The sequence below is a fragment of the Sturnus vulgaris genome, chromosome 5, assembly GCF_052056855.1.
Source record: "Sturnus vulgaris isolate bStuVul1 chromosome 5, bStuVul1.hap1, whole genome shotgun sequence".
NCBI classification, from domain to species: domain Eukaryota; kingdom Metazoa; phylum Chordata; class Aves; order Passeriformes; family Sturnidae; genus Sturnus; species Sturnus vulgaris.
Window position 1 is genome coordinate 17760206 of NC_142247.1, and position 23551 is coordinate 17783756.

At 42.1% G+C, this 23551-nt stretch overlaps 1 protein-coding gene across 1 annotated transcript; it reads right to left on the minus strand.

Moving 5' to 3' along the window:
* Positions 1–2988: 2988 nt before the first annotated feature.
* On the minus strand, positions 2989–22033 carry E2F7 (E2F transcription factor 7). The gene is made up of 12 exons (XM_014891954.2): positions 22022–22033; positions 19704–19979; positions 17643–17811; positions 14993–15274; positions 14187–14345; positions 13010–13147; positions 11992–12186; positions 11261–11345; positions 10118–10637; positions 9000–9270; positions 7342–7766; positions 2989–6106 (listed from the first exon to the last, which is right to left on the minus strand). Exons 1-12 carry the CDS (start codon positions 22031–22033, stop codon positions 5930–5932), a joined length of 2709 nt encoding a protein of 902 aa, XP_014747440.2. The 3' UTR covers positions 2989–5929.
* Positions 22034–23551: the final 1518 nt, after the last annotated feature.

The window sequence follows — 23551 nt, forward strand, 5'->3', positions numbered from 1 at the left end:
GACCCAAGCAAGGCTGAGCAGAAAATTCCTAAATTATTTTCAAAAATATTTTCAAATCGGTGAATATATTGTCTGTTTCTTAACACTTGCTCAGTAGGGCTGGTCCTTGCATTCTTTCCATCTTCCTCCACATCCACAAGCTAGATGCTCAGCTCTTGTGAGGCCAGGTGATATTCCTGGTCGTTTGACATTTCTCTGGCTTTAGAGAAGCCAAAGGCTTCTTTGCTCAGTGATGTGCAGTAGATGATGGGTAGAGTTAAAAACTCCAGAACCAGGAGACTGACCCTCCCCTTCAAGCCAATGTGGATCAGGAGTGAGTCCACTGGAACCACCAGTACTGTTACTAAAAATGCAGAGAAGAACATGAGTATTTGAGTCTTCACCACTTAGGCCTAGAGTGCCTGTAGAGACATTTTTGACCATTGTCATCCAAACATCCTAGTTTCAGTGCAATAAGGATGAAAATCCCAATGTAGATGAGGTGCCCAGTGAGGGCTTTTGTCATTACTCGGGGCAAGCCTCAGAGCAGAGCACCAGTCAACTCCTCCCTAACATCTTCTATCTTCTGTTCATTTAATTCCTGCTGCCTTTCAGGCACAGAACTAATTGTTATTACTTAATCAAGATTTTGAAGAGGTGTAGGGTGATTAAATTACATGCTGGTTGGTTATCAGTGAGACGCAGAGACTAAGAAGAGGCAAAGTGTTTTTCTTAAAGAATTGGCTGCCCAAACAGGGAAGTGTTCCTTCTGGACAATTTATTGTGGAATCTTTATATTAACTTCTTATTTTCTAAGCTTTAAATTGCTTCCCTTTTCTTCCCAAAACATTAAGCCTGGTCCAAACTGGCCCATTTCAGCTGCTGTTACAGGCACTTACCAAGATGCAGTATTTTACATATATTGATGGTTTATTTGGTGTCACTACATCATCTTTGCTGTCACACCACACTGTGGGGATTGGAGTGTGAACTGCTGGGTCACAGTTGTCAGTTTTGAAACAAGAAAGCAGCTGTTGTAAAGTTTCATGCTCCCCTCCCACCCAGATTTAGTATATCATCTATGAAATTACACTGTTGTCACATCCAAGGTGACAAATACCCAGCCAGAGGGAGGAGAAAGGCATACAAGCCTGGCATCTCATATTCGGGGCCAAAATGAGAATTTATTTATTTGGAAAATATAGTAAAATGGAGGAGCTCCAGCTGAGGAAGAAGGTTTTGTCTCCTAGGAGGTCTGGTGATAGCAGACTTGGAGGTCCCAGCATTTTGTGAACAAGCAATGCAGCCTTTTGCCACCCACAAACAAAGTTACCATGGCCTGCAAGGGGAATGGGGGAAGGCTTCATGCTCTCAGAACTTAAGCTGGTGTTGACTGACATGATTAGACTTCACTTAATCGCTCTAGGAGTCCTTGGAGAAAGTGCTTGGAAAAAAATACCCTAAATTCTCATCGCATTTCTGGTGCAATAAATGAATCTGGAAAGAATCTGGACACTAATGCTTCCTGCACACATGGATCTTCTCAGATGCTAACAGTCAGCATGGCTTGAATTTGCCTCAGTTGTGTGTGAAGCCTTTCTTTTCACTCATTTACATCCCAAGCTATTACATTTTAAATTTTTAAGCAGGCCACGGAGCCTTGCTCAAGAGCTCTGTACTGGAAGGAGAAAGCATTGCCATGACCCAAGGCCCTCTAAGGACACCCTCCTTGTTGACCAAGGCAGCTGGTGAAGACCTGTTTCCCTAGTCATGGGGGAGCAGGCTTTGCTTTGCTGCCTGTTGGAGGCTTCCCATTTGCTTGCCTCTGGCTGGGTTTGCTGGCAGTGCTCAACACCTTCCAGCACCAGGGAATGACTCTCCCAGCTGGCTCTGGGCTGCCCAGCCCAGGCTGGGAAGCACTAAGATGTTCATGCACAATAGTACTGCTTGTTAATTTCTCTTTTTCATAGAGAGAACCGAATCAGATGGAGTTTGGTGTACTCCCCTAACTATTTTTTACTTCCAAAAAAGGGAGTTTTAAATGCACCAGTGAGGACAAGAACTGTTGGAAGATACAGTCCTGCTCCTTCTCAAGGAAACAATGGCCATGGTCCCATCAGTGCAGCTGGAGCAGAATTAGGGCTTATTAGTGATTCTTGTATTTAATCCTATTAATCTTGTATTTAATCTTATTAAACTTCTAATTTTTCCTATATCAGTTGAAAGGGAAAGGTATTACTGTTGGAGTAGCAGGTCAGAAAAAGTCCAAAAACAACACTGAGTGAGCTGCTGAGTTTTTCTTTTAGAAATGAGCTTGAGCATCTCAACCATTTGCAACTCACAGTCATTTTGAAGCTGTTGTTGGTGACAGGGGACATTAACTCTCATCTCATTAATCACAGGGAAGGGTAGGGTGGTAATCAATAGTGCACCTGCTGTTGGTTTTATGTGTGTGGTTAGGGAAGGGCAGGAGAAAGGGAAGTGCAAGCCAGTGTGGTGGTGTTGGTGTGTGGCTGTGTTGTCCACTTGTTCTTTCCAAGCAGCTGGTGGCTCTAAGGACGCAGAGCGAGCAGCAGCTCCTCGGGTGTCTGTGCCGCAGTCGGGCAGGCATTGCTGCCATCCTGTGGAGAGCAGGACTGAGGGACAGCTGCAGGGACACGGGGAGGGTCTGGGCAGGCCCTAAGCAGTGCTGGGGTGGGCTCCTATGGTACCCAGCTAAGAATCATCTCACATGGCTTTGGGCCAGGGCCACCCAGTGTTGCCGTGGCCTGCTCCAGGATTTTAAGGGGCCAATTTACACTGCACTGTAACTGTTGTTGTGCCTGCAACAGCTGGGTGGGAACTGTGCCCATGCTGCATGCAATAGCTGGATGCTGGAACCACTGGGACAAGCTGTTACCCTCTGCTAGTCCTCCAGTCCTCACATGTCCTCACCTGGGCATGTGGTGCAGGAATATTTCTTGTCAAGAGTGTCCTTGAAAGCCTTTCATACTGAAATCACAGCCTCAGTTTTAATTTCATTTTTTATTCTGTAAAAGTTTAATATTTTGCTAAAAGATAGTATAAAAAAATATTCAACTCAACAGTGTGATTGGAGTAAAGCTATATGCAGACAGGTAAACATAACTAGAGAGCAGGAAAAGCAGAACATCTAATCACTGAAGAACAGTTATAAACAGCAATAAAATTAATATCTATATTAAACTAGCAGTGCAAAAAAACAAACTGGAAGCAGCTTTACATTAAAAATACAGCTTTTTAAATACAGAAATAGCACCAATTTACAGAAGACAATCAGAAATGTAAACGTGGCAGATAGATTCAAGTATAAGTTACATGCTCAGCCTCCTCACCAGCTAACTTGGGACAGAAAGGTTTCAGAAACCTTGCAGAACTTCCTGGGTATGCACTTCACTCAGTGCAAATACAAATTCTGCTTTTCCAAAGCTACTTTGCTGATGAGTTGTTCCTAGTTTATTTAAATTCTTAGCTTTCAGTGAAGGTAAAGATAGGAAAGGTAAACCCATTCCCTCTTGACAACCAACTGCTCCCCCTCACCAGTCTAGTTCAGCAGCTCAGGTATACAACAGAGCTGCTCAACTGCTTCAGTGATCTCACTCTATTTTAGTGAGAATTTTGCATTGACAAAATAAAGACAGCATATCAACATCCTTTTTCTCCTAAGCTCAAAACCTGCTTTCCCAACCATGACTCACTGAAGAGGGAGTCAATCCTCATTTCCAGACCTGCTGCATTTACAGAAACTCAAAACTGTAAGCAGAAATTGGAAATGGGAAATCCATTTTCAAGTATAGTTAAGTTAGTTATGGCACACAATAACATCACTGACAAAGAAAGGCTATTTTGGTGATGATGCTTCAACTGGAGCAAAGAGCCAATATTAGCTCTAATCCTCCTCCCTGTTCCCAGCTGCCATTTCACTAAAAGGCTGCACCATATTAGAGGGAGAGAGAAGAGACAAGGTTTGGAGAATCAGCATTCACCGTTTTCCCTGAAAACCCAGCAGCCTCTTCCTGCCCTGGCAGCAACACATGCATGCCAGCAGAAGTGCAGGGGCAACACTGCTAGTTGCACACTGCTTTTCAAAGCAAAATTAATCTAAGTTGGTGTATAAGAAGAAATAATTCAGAAGAAAAAAACTGTAAACATAACTGTAGTGTAATTAAAATATAAAAAAATTAGCAGACTGAAGAAGTCTCTTTACCACCCCTGAAATTTCCTATAATAATTCTGATACAGATTTCTTTCAACCAGGGCTAACCAAGCCCTCTTAAAAACCTGTTATTGGTCTATTCTAAGAGAAGGCCGCATTACTCAAACTTCAGCTTCATTAAAATTCTTTCTTAAATTTAATTTTCATTATAAAAATAAGATGACTTCATCAAATCCCCAGTCTCAAAGTCTTAACCTCCCCTTGCCCAACAAGTTAGCACGTCCAAGAGTGCATCTACCCTTGGAAAATCAATACCAGTACCAAAGAGAGAGCTGATCATGCTGGCCTTTCATTTGCTAAGGTGATGTCAACAGCAACACTTTCTGTCTTTTGAACAGAGACTGCACAAATTTAATTGCAGTTTGCTACATTAGTGAAAATATACCCAAACATAAGAGCATTAGCTCTTAAAATAATGTCCTATATTGATAATAGCACCATCCATTATTTGAGGACTCTGAATGTGAACTGTTAAGACTTTTCTTCTTCATTATCTTCTCCTAGGGTATAATGATAACTTTTTATTTTACTTTGAAATTCAAGGCTCTTGCTCTTTTCAACTTCTTTTTCTGGTTTAGATAGATAAGATCTCCCTTGTCTTCCCAACACTCTCAAACAAACTATTACCTAGTCAAAAAATTCCTGTAAATAAAGAGTTAGGCACTTAAGTAGATACCCCTTAAGTACACTTAAGTAAACAGCTAAGTAGGCACTTAGTAGACTCAGGTTAGACTGAATCTAATAATGAGTGAGGTTAATGACTTATCAGTATTCCTTGGTCATAAAGTCTAGACTGGATATTTAAACAGGAGATGAAATCTTAGCACAGTTCTCTCAGTGGTTTGTCACTCTCAAATCACTTTGTCAAATCTGTTTAAGGATTCAGATTTTGTAGTCTTTACATCTAACTTGCATATTTTGCTCAAAGTAAAAAAAACCAAAACCAACCAACCCCAAGGACTAATACAGTTCATTAACACAACTATAAAAATGTTAACATTCACAGTTATTTTGGTCTTAATGTTTTTCACGCATATACATTCAATCATACTGTGTTATTATTAGGTTTTGCTAACCACAAGTGCTGGGCAAATTGTACGACAACCAACTGACATTCAAGTAATCCTACCCTGAGAAAATCTGTTATTCTGAAACTGCAAAAATTTTGTTTTGCACTAATCCCACTCCAAAATACAAAATAAAAAGCAAGAGGCTGCACTGCAGAGGCAGGATTTGACAGATTGGAACCAAGGAAGCAGTTGCTCTCACAATTGCAAAGGTTTATCATTTTCACCACAGATTTACTCAGGGTAAGTAGAGTACATGCAAATGAAATGCTTACCCCAGATAAGTGCTAGACATCTTACTTAAAACCATGAATAAAGAACCCCTGGGGACTCCAAAAGAATCTGTTTGCATCTCCTCACAGAAATAGAGTTTTCCAAATTAAAATCACAATCACTTGATGCCCACAAGGCTGTGTGAGGTACACAATCTGAATTCAAATCAGTACTGAAGGAACAATTCAGTAAAAGGATTTCTGTAGCAAGTGTGATATTGAAGATGGCTAACAGAACCAGTGGGTGAATGGATAGTGGGGCAGCATGCCAAAAGGGGTGACATTTTAACGTGCTCCTCTCTCCAGGTAAGAGCTTATTCTCTTGTAATTGACACAGGGTCCGAGGACAATCTGCCCACCCCTTGCAAAGAATGGAATTAGTCAGGGCTGGTACTAGAGATTTCCAGTCTCCTCTGCACAGAGCTGGCATTTCTGGTCTGGTTGCCTTCATTTTTCTTCCATGCCACAGGGTCTCCAAGACTTCCAGGAGTTTTGAAAAATGCCTCATGATGTGCAGGACGAATACTCTTGGGAGTGAGAGGAGCTGACGAAGGCTATTTGTGAAAAAAACCAAACAAACAAAAAGAAAAACAACCCAGTGATTCAGCAGGCTTCTCTCAAAGCCTACACACAAGCAGGCAAACAGAGGACAGCTGGGAGACATTAATACCCTGCAACTAGAGGTCACACACCCTTTCAGAAGCACCACGTGAAAAGCTATGGGCTTTGTCCCTGCTTTTCATTCTGGAACTGGATGCCAGTACATCACTGCTGCAAGATGAATGCTTTATCTAATTTCCAACTTAAATTTTTTCATGATGAGTTCATAGTAATTTGTTCTTATGCCGATCTTGCCCTTTAGTTTAGATGGCTCTTTCTATTCCATCATGTTTTACTGACTTTTGTTATTTGTTATCATCAAGAGAAATCAAAAATTAGTCTTCTAAACCCTGACCGCTTCTAAGTGCCAATTTACTGTAACCTCCAATGTTACTATCTGTAATCAGATTGGCTGCCAACCAGTATCTTATTACAGCCTTTTACTAAGCTCGAAGATGATAAAGCAATGTTTATCACGCTTCCAAATGTTTGACCTATTTTTACTGCATTAGACGACAGACAAACAAATCACAGATTTACAAATGTAAGCTGAATTAGTGCCAAAATGTCACTGCTAATAGGTGTAAAGACCCAGGTAACACAGTGTGGCATGACTGTTTTCTATCACTCGTATTTCAGATAAATGAGTCCTCCCTCACTTTTGAATTTCTGATTTTTTTAACCAAAAATCTGGTTCAATGTAGGTTTAAAAAAAAAACTTTATACAAAAAGATCAACAGTCCCACAAGAGTAATTGTTTTCACTCAAGCTCTGATGCTGCTATTACTTTTCCATTACATAATGAAGAGAGATCAGAACAGAACTGAGGGGATAACCCAGGACACTACTACCTGAAAAAGTGTTGCAGCCAGCTGACTCCTGAATTCTGACACATAATCCTCTTGTCTCCCTAATGATTTTCTGTAGCCATTGCATGACACTCAGATGGGGGAAAAAACTTTAGATTGCTGGCGGATTTTAGAATTCCTGTAAGTTATAAAACCACTTCACTGCTGAGGACTAAATGTGCTATGCTGGGCTATGACCCAACAGTGTCCCATACCCTGTGCCACCCCCGAGATGGGCACACCAAGTTAAGTGGAAGACACCAGCTCTCAGCATGACAACTGGGCACTGACACAGAGGCACAGCTCTGTCATCACTACCCCCGTTCACCTTTCCCCCTTACCTGCTGCAGCTTCACAAGGGTCACTGGGTGTCCCATACACACAGGGGAGTCCAGCTTAACAGCACTGCAAGATCTTGTAAACACAGGACTCAGGTGCAGAGCGGGGTGAGGCGGCTGCTGTGGATCTGCTGAAGGGGTGGGTGACACCTTGGGGGTGACAACGGCCGTGGTGCTTAGGAACACAGGGGTGGTTGATGCCAGGCTGGACATACTGAAATTCGTGGAGGCAGCAGCTGAGAAGGAGCCATCGGGAACGGGGGAAAGAGGACTGGTGAATGAGGAAGAACAGACGAGAGGGAAGGAAGCCAAGGCTGCTGATGGCACCATGACACAGGGTACGCTTAGAGAAGGCAACTGGTTTGCAGCCAGGCTGATGGCACCAGGGGCTTGGTTTGCAGAGAACAGGAAATTAAAACTGCTTAATCCTAAACCAAAGAGAGAAAAAAACAAAGCATTAATAAACTTGAAAAAGGGAATTAAACTACTGTAACTTCATCTAGAATAAGAGAAAGGTGTGAAGATAGAGAAAAGTCTGCCTAGAAAGTAAACTATGACAAAAATAGCAAAAAATTAGGAAGAAAACTGTCACAAACTCCTGACTCTTCTGTCTAGCTCCCCTTCCTTATCTTCTTCCATTTCTCCCCTACTTGTCTATTCACTGTACCTGCATCCATTTACTTTGGTCATATGAAATGCCAACCACACCCCTTGCTGTTTTCTGCTTCTGACTTCATTTACAATCAACATCCTGGCTAAACAAACTCTTTTTCATCACTAACTGGAATCATCCTCTGCTATATGAAAACAAATACATTACTTTTAATGAGGAAAAAAAACCCAGACAAACCAAACCCAACAAATGGCAGACACCCACAAGGATATATCACAGAGGCATTAATTTTGCTGAGAACATCTGAACTACTGTGTTGAAGCAGAAGCTGCTCTGTCTCCCAGTTTGTCTGACCTTTGAAAACACCAGGATCAGCGTTTTTAAACTGAGCATCTCCAGCCTAAGTGAAATGCCACAGACCCCATTCCGTGTCACGAGTGAATCAAAGACTAAAGCAGTATTCATGGAAATATGCCACACCTGCTGTTCCCACAAAGCAGTCATCCACTGCACACCAAGCACAGGCACAAAATATGGTGGACACGAAATCCCATTTCGGTATTTTCAGCTGCTTCCTCTAGATCCTCACACTGTCATACAAGCAGGGCTGGCTACATTCCTGGTGCCTTGGGTTTCAGGGGTTATACTGATAATGCATGTTACAAGACAGTGCAAAGTTTGAAGGTGATGAAATTCATATACTCAGGGGATGCTGCTGTTCTATATTGGCCAGCTTACTGCCAAATCTAGACTTCCAGCTCCTATGAGTTTTGAATGCTGGATAAGTGGTGTTTTTTGCTGCACATAATTCTCTTGCAAACCCCACACTGTTCAATGCTATTAATGTTTGGGAACCTCAGAAAAATGCCTCTTTTCAGAAGAGCAACAGTTCACATTGAGATAGGAGATTTCAGAGTTACTAAACTACCACAGAGAACTACTGTCAGGGTTCTTTATGTGAAATATTCACCCATTTGTAGGCCTTAATATTTGCTCAGTGAACAGATACAGAGGTTTGGGTGTCTCTAGGTCTCATGGCTGTCCTTACCAGCAGTAGGCTGAACATAAAGATACTGTGGTTGGAAAGGTTGATTGGCATTTTCTTTAGAGATGTGCTCATTTCCTGGAGGGGGGTCATCAGGATCTTTTTTCTGAGATTGTTTTCCTTGCTCCTGACAATCTAAAAGCTTAGTAGACTCCTTGTTTGCCGTCTCTGGAGCAGCAGGACTTGCAAGATGAAGATTATTTGTTTCTAGATGTACAGCAGCTGAACAGCCACTTCCTGGAGAAGATTCTGCCTTGGGTGACTCAGAAGATTTCTAAGCAAAAACAAAAGTGGAAATGAAGAGTCCAAACTGAAATAAAACAGTGCGATACCTCTCATGCACTTTCCTCATGCATCTGTGCAAAGGAGCAGCACAAATCACCAAGTTAAAAATTTTGTTTGAGGGTTTGAAGAACCATATTAGTGAACCTAAACCCTCTGCCCTTTGCTGTAGTTCACATTCAGTACATGGATCCACTACATAAGAAATACCTGACCTCTGGGATTACTTTTCTATTGATAAGGAAAAACCCTTGTTTCAAATGGTTTATATTCAAATGGCTTATATGACATAGTCTTGAGCCTGACCCCTACTTTGAGTATTTAAGAGAATCCTGAGATAACTATGCATCACCTTCATCATCATCATCTTTCTCTCACCAGCCTATTGTGGGCCTCAGAGATAGGGACTCAGGCTGGAGAGTAGGGGGAAAGAAAAAAATCACATTTGCTATAGCTCAGTGGAGTAAGCAAAGCTGCTGCTGTCTGGGAAAGCCTAAGCTAACAGGGGAAGATGAGAAATAATAATCACATTGATTTCTTCCCCTCTAACCCATTGTTTTGCTGAAGAAAATGATCAGGATGCTAATTCCAAAGAATAACTGAGTTTCACATCACTATGCAAAGCAATCCAAGTCCATTTTCCCCTTGTGTGTGAAAACATCTCCCAGTTAATGCTTGTACTTTCTGACACAGACCACTTGCAAGTTTATTAACATGTGGGAGGCAGCATTTTTATCTCTCAAGAGCAATGTATGAATTTTCCCTTCTGAAAACACTGTCTTGGGCAAAAGTCTTTCCTTACTATGAGACAGCCTAAGTGATAATAAAATTCACTTTACCTTGGGTACTACTAGTGAGATGGGCAGATCACTGTGCTCCAATGTCTGCTTTTTAGCAGCTGGCTCCTCATCATCTCCAGGTGCAGAAGGCGATGAGCACTTTTGGGAGCTGCGTTTTTGGCAGACAGTGGGAGGTGCAGCAGCCTGAGCTTCTGCACTCCTGCTTCCCAGGTCTCCTGCAGTGGGCAGGGGCTCACTCAAGTTATTTTCCTGAAGACCACCGCACAACATAAAAAGTGATGAAGATGGGAAGCACAGGAAGGGTTGGCTGGGGACCAGGGTAGGTTTTCCATTTTCTGTTTTGGAGGCTGCTGGCATGGAAGGGTGTGAAGCCTGGCTGCTGATGCCAATTGGTAGTGAGACGCTTGGCACATCGGCCTGAACCACAGGGAAAACTGCCTGAGGCAAAGGGTTAATACAAAAATCAGAGTCCCCAGGAACTGGAAGAAGGGAGACAGGTAAAGTTATGTTGGACTTCTTTGCTGAACTTAGTATTGTTTCGGGGTCACAAGCTTTATTCCTAAAAAACAAAAAAACACACACAGTAATGAAAAGACCAAAAAAATTTATTCCAAAATGAAATCCCTGTTTTATCCTTAGAACACTAGAGACGCATATTTGGACATAAACGTGGAAAAATCCCACCCCCAAGCAATAATTTTTACACAGTTTAGAAGGGTCACTTTTTATCATTTCTAATTACAGGGAAGCAGAGTTTTCAGGTTTTTGCTGGACCAATACTGCTTTTGGCTGCACTTGACTAGTCAATCATTCACAAATGAATTTAAATTGGAAAGGCGTAGAGAAGACATATGAGAGACAGAAACACCCTTCCATGGAATCATAATTTGCTCAACCTACCCAGACAATAGGTCAAAGGATGCAGGAATGACCTCTATAAGCAGATATGACAGAGAAAACTACTGAAGCAAAACACCAACAATGTTTTGGTACAAGTACAGATGAGAGTAAAATGACCATGGAAAAAAAAAAAAAGCTATGCTGACATCTACTAGTATTAAAATTGTAATAACGAGACTTTATGGCATTTTTTTAAATCTCAGTGTCATCAATGGAATCGATCCTTAAACTAAACATGACAAGCACAAAGCTGCAACTGGACAAGAGTTAAGACCAACCTACCCAGTATCTTCCTCTATTTTCTGCCTGCAGACAGACGCTAGATTTATCATTTTGGAACAATTTTCATCTGAATTCACAATACAGGCTGAAACAACAAAGAGGCATTCAATTAATCACAGATAGGTTTACCAAGCATATTTTGATACTGGCCGTATAAAATAATTGCTATAATTTTTCAGTCCTGACACATTTTTATAACATCCACTAATCACCTTGAGTCAGAACCTGCAAGACACTCAGAACTTTCAGTCCCATTGGAGACAATGTTCAACATAATCATTTCCTATAAGAGGAAACCGTGAAAAGCCCTATAATTACATTATCTTTTTTAACAACTATCCATTAGATTGTTACAGTAAATTTCACTGCATTAGGAACCATAAAATAGAGCAAGCATTTTGTGGCTAAAGAATTTTTCTTAATCAAGATTTCACAGAAGAAACTGTAGTATAGTTGCAGTTAGTACAGAACAGAAACATTTACCTGCAGAAAATAAACTGCAGATTCAATTGCAGTATGGCCCAGATCCACCTAATGTAACTTTAGGCATTTAACTGGAGGTTCTAAACCAGAAGTTTCATTATCACATAGACAGTAGAAATGTAGGTACCTCCCAAGAGTAATTCACATATTTAATTTTGGTGATTCACCCAAACAAGTGCCTTAAATTGGTGCATGCCCTCATTTGGGCAGGTCCAGTGGAACAGAAAACATGCTTCATTAGTAGTTACCTTGCCTCTCTTGATGTGGGCTGTTAGGCTCAGAACTGACCTTCCTTCTGGTTGCTTCACAAGGCTGTGCACTGTTAAAGGAAGCGTGACGTGTAAACCTTTGCTTTCCAGTAGCACTGGTCTGGTACTGGGCACAGGCTCCTTTCTGTGTCTCTGGCAGAGGATCTGATGTTGGGCTATGCCCTCTCAGCTCATCTGTAGGGACAAAATTTTGTACAACAGTCCTTCAGGCAACACAACTTTTCATTTAGGCTTCTGCCATATTACCAAACTTGGTGTTAAGGGAAGAGGCAACCTCTATATTATCTCAAACCTCACAACACTGAAACAAACCTAGAACTCAGTAAGCACCAGTAGGCAAGATAAGGGTTTCCTTCCTATCCATTCCATAGCAGCTACATTCTAGTGTGCTAGCCAGGAGGAGAAAAGGCACTAAGACAGTATTTACATTATCCTTCTCTTTTACTTGTTCCTGGCACTGTCCTGATGCAAATATCAAAGGCAAAGGGCTTCCCTTTGCTCTGGCTTCTAGCCAAGGAACATCAGCTTACAGAGATGATCTATCCCACCACTTTGTTCTCACCAGACAAAGTTTTTTGTAAAAAGGGCCACATGCAAGAAACAGCCCTGCTCTACCTTGTTACATCCCCTTACAAAACAAATAATTCACTGTATAATTATTACAGAATTACCAAAATTTTGCAACCCAGAACATCTATGGACCCAGATTTGAAGATGTCAGTGCTATCTGCTTTTGCTCTACAATTCATACAGTTATGTATAGAGTTATCTAAGTCAGTGTTAAAATACCTACAAGACACAGTATCCTTCAACATCCCTCCACAGACCCAGATCTTGGGCATGAAGTCTAACAAGGGCAAATGTTGAGCTGGCAGCAATTAATAATCACAGGGTACCCACTGAATGCTGAGCCATTCTTTGCACACAGACAGCAACCTTTTACCACTTAGGAAGGGACTGTCAAAGCAAAAAAGAAAATGCAAGCTACAAAAGTTACCAGTGTTTTCAGGGAATTCCACAGGCCCAATCCACTTGAAAGCTGGTTTGCGTCCTCGTTCCTCTGTGACATGGACTTTCTTGATCAAGCCTAGGCTGGTGAGAACGTTGGCAATGTCATACAGTCTTCGTACCTTTGCTAACAAGAGAGGGCAGGAGTAGGTAGGAGTCAGGTTTACAATGCATATAGGACATATTTATGTGCTAACTTCATTCCAGACTACCACCACAGCTTTCATAGATGAAGTGGGCAAAATCAAATTGGGATAGACTTAGGCCACCTCCCATGAAGCCTGCCATGCCAGCTCCCACCTGATTGTCACTGCTACTTCACAGCTTAGCTACTCAGGTTTAAACTCATCTACCTCATCTTGAGGGATATAGGTTGTGATTACATCACCAGCTTGCCCAGCAAAGGCAACTACCTCCATGTGGGTAAAGAGAATCTGGGGGAAAGAGGCACAAGAGTGCACAGCTGATCACAAGAGGACACATATTTATAATTTCTAAAAATGTAACACAGAAAAATCTCTGTGACTCTAGTAAATAACATCTCTGAGCTGACTATGATATCCACTTATTTTCCAGCTAAACTCCTCATATTTCTTCTTATATTTGGGGTAGAATTTCAAGACTGAAGTGCAAGTACTTTATTTTAAAAGTACTTTAAAGTTTTAAAAGTCTTTATCTCAGAAGATTTATTTACTAATGCTAAGTTTTCCCATGTTATCCAAACAATTGAAGTAATAATCCTCACTAACTGAAAGCAAACTGCCATCCAGCTGTAAAAGAGTTCTGGGGTAAAAAGGAGAAGGAACATATTTCTGCAGAGAGAAAATCCATTCCATTAAATTAAACAACATGTTTCAGTTCTGAAACATCAACTAGAGCAGTACAGGAAACAGGGTTTAAGTATAAAAAAAAAAAATCAACAACAACAAGAAATTTTCTTCTGAAGCTGAACTTGGGAAATAATTGTCAAAGTGACTCTTCCCCACACCAAGCTCTGTTTTCACAAATACGCATTTGCAATGAAAAAAAACAACCCAGAATATATTCCAGGAAAAGATGCACAAATTGCTTTTGCTGTCACATGTCTGGTGTTTGGTGTCAGTCCAAACAGGCCCCATTTTCTTTATTCACTGACTGATTAATTTGCTTCTCATTAGCCATCTTACTTTTAAATTTGCTGTGGTCCACTGTATCCTGGGTTTCTTCTATCAATATCTTTGCTGCGATGTCCAGAGTGACTATCTTGGTCTTGGAGACAAGGAACAGCATGACAAACTTTTGGCTCATAATCCGCAATGACTTGTCCTTTCTGCTGTTTGCAGATGCTGTGTTACAAATAATACCCAAGCCTCTTAGCATATGTCATCCATCACAGCCAGAAAACTAGTAAGAAGGCTTCTCACACACAAAATAAGTAAAGTAGTTCCTTATCAGAAAGCAGAAATTTCTAGAAAGGCAGCAAATAACTGGTTAATGCAGACAGGAGTCTCTCTCTTCAAAGGGCAATAAAAATTCAAACTTGCAGAAATAGCTTTTAGAAAATGAAATTCCAAAGCCGTTTCTATGTTATGTTACACACTTTTGTGACACTGTAATTTTGTGACTCTAATAGGCTATGTAACTTAAAGCCATTATGTGTTATATGGGCAGCATGCAAAGAGCAGACAAATGAAAATAGTGCTTTCTGTCAGGATAAAGCATTAACTGTCAGATACAGATGAGGAAAGAACTAGATTGTCCAGCAGAACTTCCTGCCAGTCTGCAGGACAGATAGAAAAATCTGTCTTGAGACCTATGTTAGGGACAGAACAGAAGGAAGAATTCTGTACCTTCCATGGTGAATTCAACACCTTTTTGCAAAGGGTAACTTTTTATTATTTAATTTAAAGGCAAAGTAAGGGAAAAAAATAACATAGTAAACTTAAGAAAGAGACTTGTGTCTGTATCATCACACATTTAGTAATCATCTTACCAGAGATGCAATCCGGTTCTGAAAAGTCCAGTAATGGTCTGTCTTGAGAATCTGGAATAATTGCCTTTTTCCGTTCTCCAAATTTGTACTCTAAGTCCAGCTCCTTGTGCTGGGAGGTCATTAACTCTCCATACTGCAGCTCTCCTGCATCCTGAAGCATTTTCAGAGTTTGGCTGAGGTTGTGCCGGCCATGCCAGCAGTATTGATTCTTGGCCACACGGCTGACCAACTGCAATGACTCCAGGACATTCACGATGTCGTAAATTCGTCTCCGCTCAACTCCTGTTTGGGAAGTGGGGAAGAACAGACAAAAAAGACATAGATGCTCATCTTAGTTTAGCAGAAACAAACAGAGAACAGGTTGTTCTCTAACAGACATTTTCAATGTTCATGTGGACACATTCTATTAGATACATCTATATTTGCACACTGAACATCTGACTAATGCATGGCCAGTTTCATGGTGTGCTGCTCTTTGTCCATTTTCTTAACTTCCAGCCCAGACATGGCTTCAGCTTAAAGCACCTACACTGTGTTTAGAATTTATTGCAGTCTGCCAGACCCATTCACTCAGACCTCCCAAACTGCCCCAGAGTCTTCAGAGCACTTTGGCCCTTCCTTCCAGAGAGCTTCAATACTCAGACACATACCTGTACACAAGCCTCTGTGTAACAGAGGGCAGAAAAGGATCTGCCACAGCATAGAGATAAAAGCCCCTCATACAGGAACCAGAGGGAGTGCAGTCCTCCACTTGCATTTACAGTGACACAATTACTTTTACTTGCTAAGCAAATACAAAGTAAAGGGGCATCAAAAGCTTTACAAGGTGCAGAGTGGTGTAGAATGAGACCTACTGCTCCCAAACACAACAGGAACAAATCATCAGTGCTGGCTGGGTCTATATCTATGGGAAATTTATGAAATATGCCCAACTCGAGTTTAGTCTGACTGACAAAGCTGAGGACTGGATATGAACAGGTTGGTGGCATGTTCCCTGTACTAAATGCTTGCGTCCAGTGCTGTTTGTAGCATGGCTGGTATATGTAACACGATGTACTATATGCTGATGGAAGCATCTGCACCAAAAGTCTTCTAACAGTTAACATCAGCTGAGCAGAACAAGTGCTAGTAAGGGTAAAAGGTTTTGAAGACTTCCCTGTGGGAGGCAAGGGCGTAATGTACCTGTTTACCATCTGAAGAACAGGGATAATACTTACCAGCCTCAAACATATATTGGGTGAAACAACTCATGAGCATTTCCAAGTGTGTGAAGAATTTGGAGCGAAACATAATTCAGAAAAACAAGAGTGCTACACATATTCTGGTGTCTGTCAGGCACCAACAGTACAGCCCCCTTCCGTGAAAAAAGTAATATGCGTTTGCAGCAAAAGCTGTATCACAGACATCATTTGTTACACTGAGAGCAGCAACATCAGCAAGGGGTAATTTTGTGGTCACTGAAGCAAGTGGATACAAACAAGGAAGGGAAAAGGGAGAAGGACAACCAAAATCTTCCACTTTCCAAGAGGTGAAATTTCCAACAATAAGTTTTAGAAGAAAGCTTCAGTTATTTAGGAAAGCAAGGTAAAGCCACTCCCACCACAGAATGAAGCACTATTCATATTCAGCTGTAGAAGGTTAGAGCATGGCCATCTCATGTAAACACAAAGGAGTAACTGCAGGATCTAAAAGAATAATTAATTTAAAAAGTAATTTATCTATTTACCTAATCTGTATTCTATGCTATTTCTAATTCACTCTATCAAAGCAAATAAATGGCTATTTCAAGGCCTTTCTTAACAGAGTCACAGAAGACATCATTCTTCTATTCCTTTTCTTCCCAAAACAGAAAAATTTCATTTTTGCTACATCTTTTCTTTTAATTTTAGATGTAAATACAAGATTTATTTACTTTCACTCCAATTTTATTAAGCCCTTCCTAGCTAAGAAACAACCCCTCCAAGGACTCAGATATTTTTGTTAATAATGTGTCCTGGCTGAGTCCTCTCTCCCAAGTTTTATTACTTCTTGCAGATATTTCATTAATCTTTTAACTAAAACCAAACCTAACAGCAGAACCAGCAAATGGGCTACTTAAAACCTTCTTGCCACCTCAAAAAAAGACATTTTCTCATGGTACTCATGCAGTTCTTCAAGTACCTTCCCGTCACAAGGTGATATTTAAAGCTAAGGTAATATTGATGAACCATGAGATCTCAGAAGATATGATGTCAAACGTGTTCAGAAGTCAGAGAGTAAAGCACAACTGATCTCCTACACATACCAGTTAAGCAATCATTACCCCAAATGTTTCATTTTTACAAAATTTTGTCTATAAGTCCTCCTTCAGAGGGTTTAAATCCTAACTCCTTCAGTTTTCAACGAATTGAGTATTTAAGAAAGCAACAGAGTTGGTAACAGCTGCAAGCAAGATCTGTCTAGTAAAAAGTGCAGGAAGTCAGAAAGCAGATTTCAAAATGGTAATGCTACCAAACAACAAAGTCACTGAAGAATATTAGGCAACTCTTGATTAGTATGATTAGAAGAGCATCCAGACCCTGGGAAAGGCAGATCTTGAATGTAGTCTGTTAGAATATGATCTTTGGAAGGCCCACCTGTTAGGTTACCCCAGGTTTGCAGGTATACATACCAAGAATTGAAGCCACTTCATCCAAAGAAATGGTAGTTTTCTCTGTTGACAATGGATAATTTGGATAGCGAGCTAGAAACTTTTGGCACAAGAGTCCTAAGCTTTTCTGTTTTCTGCTGGGCCTCTGCTTTTCAAATTCATCAACCGTGCTGTCATCTACTATATCATACTGTTAAAAAATAAATGTTAACCCTTTAGTGCAGAGCTTTTAAAAGCAAGACATAGTCAAGTGAGGCATATTTCAGATGTTACCAATATTTAAGATAAGATTTTCTAATTAAAAAAACCAACATGGACTCCTTGAAAGCACAGAGCACTTGGATAACACAATTGGAAGCTCTTCTTATTTCATCACACAAGATACCTACAGAAAAATTCTTATCTGTGCAATCATGAAACAGTGGTCATGCATAAGGAAAAAAACCAGTAAGATCAACCCAAGACTAGCAGATGATAAGATTATACTTGGAAAGATTATTTATTTTGGAAAGAAGGAAGAATATGCTCTCAGACACTTCTGGATCTAATAAACCAGGAGATGCAGAAGCCATCAAGAAATTCCTGTAATACCTTTCTTTACTGACCTTTACTGTGATTCTATCACTTTAAGAAACTGGTGATTGGGGAAGGGGTGGGGGCACTTTACTCAGAAACTATAAAAGATGCTACTCAGTCTTTGAACCTTAAACTTAGTCAAGATGTTACCTTAATTAATTCTGTAAGACGGCCTGAATGTGGTCTTTCTGACCCTGCAGTAGGGAAAAAATAGAAACCAACAAAACTGTGGTGGCAAGAATGTAGGAAGAGGTATATTTATTCATCACAAAACAAGAATGATGAAGGATTTTTTTGCACTGGTAACTGTGGGGTTTTCTTCTGTTATAAAAAGGAAAAGAAGTCTTGCCCCCTGGCAAAGAAAAGCTGAAGGTGGTGGTAGCTTGCCTATGGGATTTTAAATTGTCCTTTGCTAATAGTAACTAAGTAACCTTGTGGCAGGCTGGTGCTCTGATAGAATTGAGTTTTATACGGTATGGAAACAGCAGTATTCTTACGCTAAAGCTTCTATTTCTTTTGTATGTTATCTAAGTGGAGAAAATTATTAAATGGAAGTTTTATTAACTAGAAAATATTTGAATTCCTTATAGTAGCCACCCCAAAAATGATGTGTGATCTTAATTGGCTTGGAGTGGTAATGAACTTACCTTAAGTATCAACTATTTTTTAGCAACTGGACACTACGTTAGGAATGATGTTTAAAGAACTGTTTGCTTTGTTATGACTATGAAAACTGCAGAATTTTCTACACTACTGTTGCTACTGCAGTTGCTGTAAAAACTACACTTCTAGAGTGATCTGTACCTATGAAATGATGCTTCTCAGTAGAAGGACCTAGAACTATTGTCCCGTTGCTGAAATCACCAGGGAAGGATATCCTACAAGAAACAAACCAGGAGAGGAAAAGAAAACCATAAGGATGCTTACTACAATCTGATGTCATTCTTTCCAGGGATAGACCTCCCAAAGTGAGAACAGGAGCCAATCCCTTCATTGCCTGAGTTTTGTGAAGTAGAAATCTTAATGCTTGACCTTGCATTCTGACCACTAGTTTGGGGGCTGGGGTGGAAAGTGGCAAAAAAGGGTTTTGGTGGACCACTTGGCAGGACAGCTACAGATGAGGTCTAAGATTTGGAAAGCATGTTCTCTCATTGTCAAATTTATTTTTGACAAGGATGCTTGTTTAAAACAGATGCGCCAATTTTCTTTCTGATGTGGTTCAAAAGTACTTCAGTAGGGGAAATCAAACATTTAAGCTCTACTTCCCTCACTGTCCTTTTAAGTGATATTCAGGCTCTTGAGGGAATGTCATGTCAATTACTAGTAAGAGAGTTACTTCTGAAGTCCTACTGCTCAGCCAGTGCTGTGTAGGCAGCTGTCCTTGGGGTCTTACAATTCTGTATCTTTCCACAGGGAGCAAAGAACCAGTTAGAAGAAAACTGAGGAGCAACTTAAGGAAGGTCTGAATCCTATTTGAATATAAGGTAATGGTGTTCTGAGTCTCACCTGTAATGAATCAGGTGTGTCACTCTGCTCACTGTTTTCTATGGGTCTGAAGAGCTCTTTCTTCTTTTCCCTGTCCCTCATGTCAGGACTAGCAGCACTAACAAGAATCTTCAGGTTAGCAGTAGGAGTCCAGGGATCAGGCTGAGGTCTGTCAATGATCTTAACAGGTGTAATTGGATTTCTTTCTGGTGTGCAGCCTTTTTGCTTCGATAAATCAATTGGTTCATTCTTAATGGGAGTCTTTGGGGCCATCCTGGATCGATCAAATATGTTTTCCTATTAAAAACAAAGTTCTTTAGACACAAGGGGAAAAAAACATTCCATCAATCAATTCCATTATTCTTATGAAGGTAATTTTACTGACTTGTGCCTTGGCACTCATAGCTATATTTAGCACAGCTCTTCTGCCTTTGTTGGGAATGTTAAAATATTCTGCTGTACTGGAGGAAGTGTATTTGAGATACTGCCTTGAAATACAGAACCTGAGGTCAACCAATACAACCTGTGGCCTATTATGCTTTCTAGCTCTGACTGTTATTACAAGACAGCATTGTCCACAAACATAAATCACCAAATCACAGAGAAACTGAAATAATGCACTGGTCACATTATACTTAGCAAGAAAGCAGAGCTCTGTTTGAAAGGTCCCAGGTTAAAAGCCACGCTGGGGATGCAGCTCAGACTCACAAAAATGTCAAATTAAAGGGGATGTAACCTCATGTGCAAGCAAGGCAAGTTTTGCATCTGCACTATCTGCTGCTCAAAGCAACCAAGAAAATCTCCATAACTGTTCCTTGACTACAGCTAAGAGCTGTTAGGAGGAAAAGTCTAATTCATCAGCTGATTTTTATCATTTCCTGAATGAAGCTCATCTCCTTCCAGTCCCTAGCTGCCATCAAACTTTTTGCATATTTCATCTGTGGATCCTTTCTTCTTACTGCAAGAATTATCACTACAGATGAATTCAATTCAAGGGACCAACTGAAGAAAACATTATTGATATCCTCACTATAATGTATTTAATTTTGTGCTGTAAGAAATTCAATTCAGAAACTTAATAAAAGCCTGAAACAAAAATTTAATTTATATTGGATTACCGCAAGAACTTTCTTAGGTTTTGCCTTTTACTTGGAGTAATTTAAGTATTCTGTAGCTGAAATATATTTAAATAGGCAATTCTAAAGGTCATCCTAACATGCACAGTCTAGCTAGAAAGCTGAAAAAGGTCCCAATAACAACTGAAACTGGCCTTCACTAGGAGCAGTTTTTGTAGCATTTAGACTGGAAACAAATTTGGCACGTCAAAAGCACTGTGCTCTGAGCACTGATAAAGAACTCTTCTGCATATATTCACCTACGAATTACCCAAAAGGATGTAATAAATACATCTCTATTTTTACAACTAACAGTCAGCCAGTTGTAACTTACTACACTGTGATAAACAGGGGTCAATTTAGAGGCCATGGTACTTCTTGGAATATATATTCATATAGTGTTGGCACTCAATATTTTCTTGCAATTTCACGTTTGGCAGCAAATCAACCCTTAAGTAATGCAGAAAGTCTATCTTCCTCTAAAGTTCCTGTTCATTATGGCGGTGGTAATGGAACTGCAGTGAGGGCAGCTGAAGCAACCTGCTGTTTCAGTACCTCAGAGCGCCCTGTTTATATTTATATTATTATTATAAATATATATTTATATTATTGTGTAAATACCACAATGAAAAAAAGCACATGACTATGCCCCTTCAAATCTTTATTTCCTGCTATCAGATCTTTATTTTCTACTATCATAATTACCTACTAAGGTAAGAAACACTTTTATCCTCTCTCCCTTTTTTTTTCCAGTAGCTGCAACACTCTGTGAAGTTCTACCTGTATTGCACAAAACTGCAAGGGCAGTTGGTAGAAGTATGAGATAGAGGACAGGAAAGGCCAGCTTGATGAATTTAGTACGTAAGCAGTAATTGAAACAAATCGTTGATATAATAGGAGCAGAATCTGATAAGAACTGTGTAAATTTTGGAGGATTCATATTGAGTATGGACAACAGGTCATGAATTGCATCTAGTTCAGGAGACATTACAGAGCAAGGTTATGCCCGAGGCTCCATATGCTCTCCTGGCTGGTGAGGCAGTAGGGAAACAATGAGCTTGCTCCTTGCTGAGTGGCCCTACTTAGCCTCTTGACTGGAGAACACTACTTCATGAATATAGACCAGAAGGCAAGCCCAGTGGATGTGTCCATCAGCGTGCTCAAACTATGCTAAATAACATAACTATACTATTCCTGTGCCATGTCAGGCCTGGTAGTTCTTACCTTTAGAACCATGAGTCTCTACAAGAGCCCTCTCCACTTTACTATATGGTAGCCATTGGGATCACTCGAGATCACTGTCAGTTTTACTCAGGTCAAAGCTAAACAGTGTTTCCCGGTGTGTAGTACCAGAATGCAATCACTTCACTTACTGACAAAGGTGGCATGACTCAGCTTCTTACACTGCTTTATTTCTTTAAGGGTAGCGCTGGACATCCCAGTACTCCAAGTGCTCACAGGTAAGATGCTTCCCTACAGACTAAAAGGGCAGAGCAGGTCCGACGGGCAGCACCTCCAACGCTGCCCACGGCAGCCACAGAAGCGCGACCCAGAGCCGGACCCCCTTCCAATCCCCCGGGTGGCGGCTCTGCACTCGCGGGGCTGGGGTTCTGTGGCGCCCACCTCTCTCGCCACCTTCCCTCCCTCTCCTCCCGCTCCGGACAACGCGTACACGGAACGCGCGGCGCCGGACCGGGCCGGGCTCCCCGCCGGCCCTCCCGCTCACCTTCTGGGCCGCCTCGGCGCGGCCCCGCCGCCCCGGCCGGGCGCTCGCCAGATCCCGCAGCGCCAGGACGCTCACCTCCATCTGCAAAGTGAGAAGGCGCTTTTAGCCCGGCTCTTAAGAGGAGCCGCTCCCGTCCCCGGAGGGGAGCGCGGCTGCTCGGGGCTGCGTTCCCGGGGAGGGAGGGAGGGAGGGAGGGATGGAGGGCGAAGGACGGAGGGGAGGGAGGGGGCGCGAGGCTCGGCGGGCTCCGCGCCCTCACCTCGGCCGGGGCCGGGGCGCGCGGGGGGCGCGCGGCTCTGCCGCTCCCGCCAGGCGCCCTCAGACATCGCTTTACAATCCGGCCAATCAGACGCGGCCGCCGGGGAGCCCCGGCCGCGCCGCCGGCCAATCAGCGCGCGGGCAGGCGGCGCGCGGCAGCGGGCGCGCGGGCCGGGGCTCCCGCCCGCGCGGAGCCGTTTCGCTCCTTTTCTTGGCGCTGCCCGCCCTCCCCCTCGCGCGCCCTTCCCGCCGCCGCCGCGCCGGGCGGGAAAGGGCCAGCGGTGCCTGCGCCTCCCTCCCGGCAGGAGAGCCGCCCCCTCCCGCCCGGAGCGCTGCCGCCGTCCTCAAACCGGGCAGCGGGGAGAAAGGGCTGAGTCAGCGGGAGGCGGGGGCCGTAGGAAACGCGGGGTCCGCGGCGGGGCAGCGCCGCCCGGGGCGTGGGTCGAGCGGCTCAGCAGCCCCGGGCGGCTCGGACAGCCTTGTCATCCTCCGCCTCATGCCCTGGAGCGAGTCTGCTGCCGGCAAGGCAGAGCGAGCAGACGCCATGGGGAGCAGCCTGGACTTTTCGCTTTTCCCTCCTTTGCTACCTCATTACATACCGAGATAAAGGAAGAGCTGGAAGGGAGCCTTGCCCAAAGTTAACAAATCCAATCCTGGCGGCCTGTGGAGCGGTGTAGTGATGAGATCTTAGTTGTACCTGTTCAGACTGTAGAGATACAATGTTGCAAAGAACCCCCAACTTCAGTCATGAAAGTAATTGCTCTGAGCTT

Coding starts and splice junctions, on each gene's coding strand:
- E2F7 (XM_014891954.2), bottom strand. Junction 11,346..11,991: donor CCCACATCAAGAGAGGCAAG/GTAACTACTAAT, acceptor TTGTTGTTTCAG/CCTGTATTGTGAATTCAGAT. Junction 9,271..10,117: donor TCTCACTAGTAGTACCCAAG/GTAAAGTGAATT, acceptor GTTTTTGCTTAG/AAATCTTCTGAGTCACCCAA.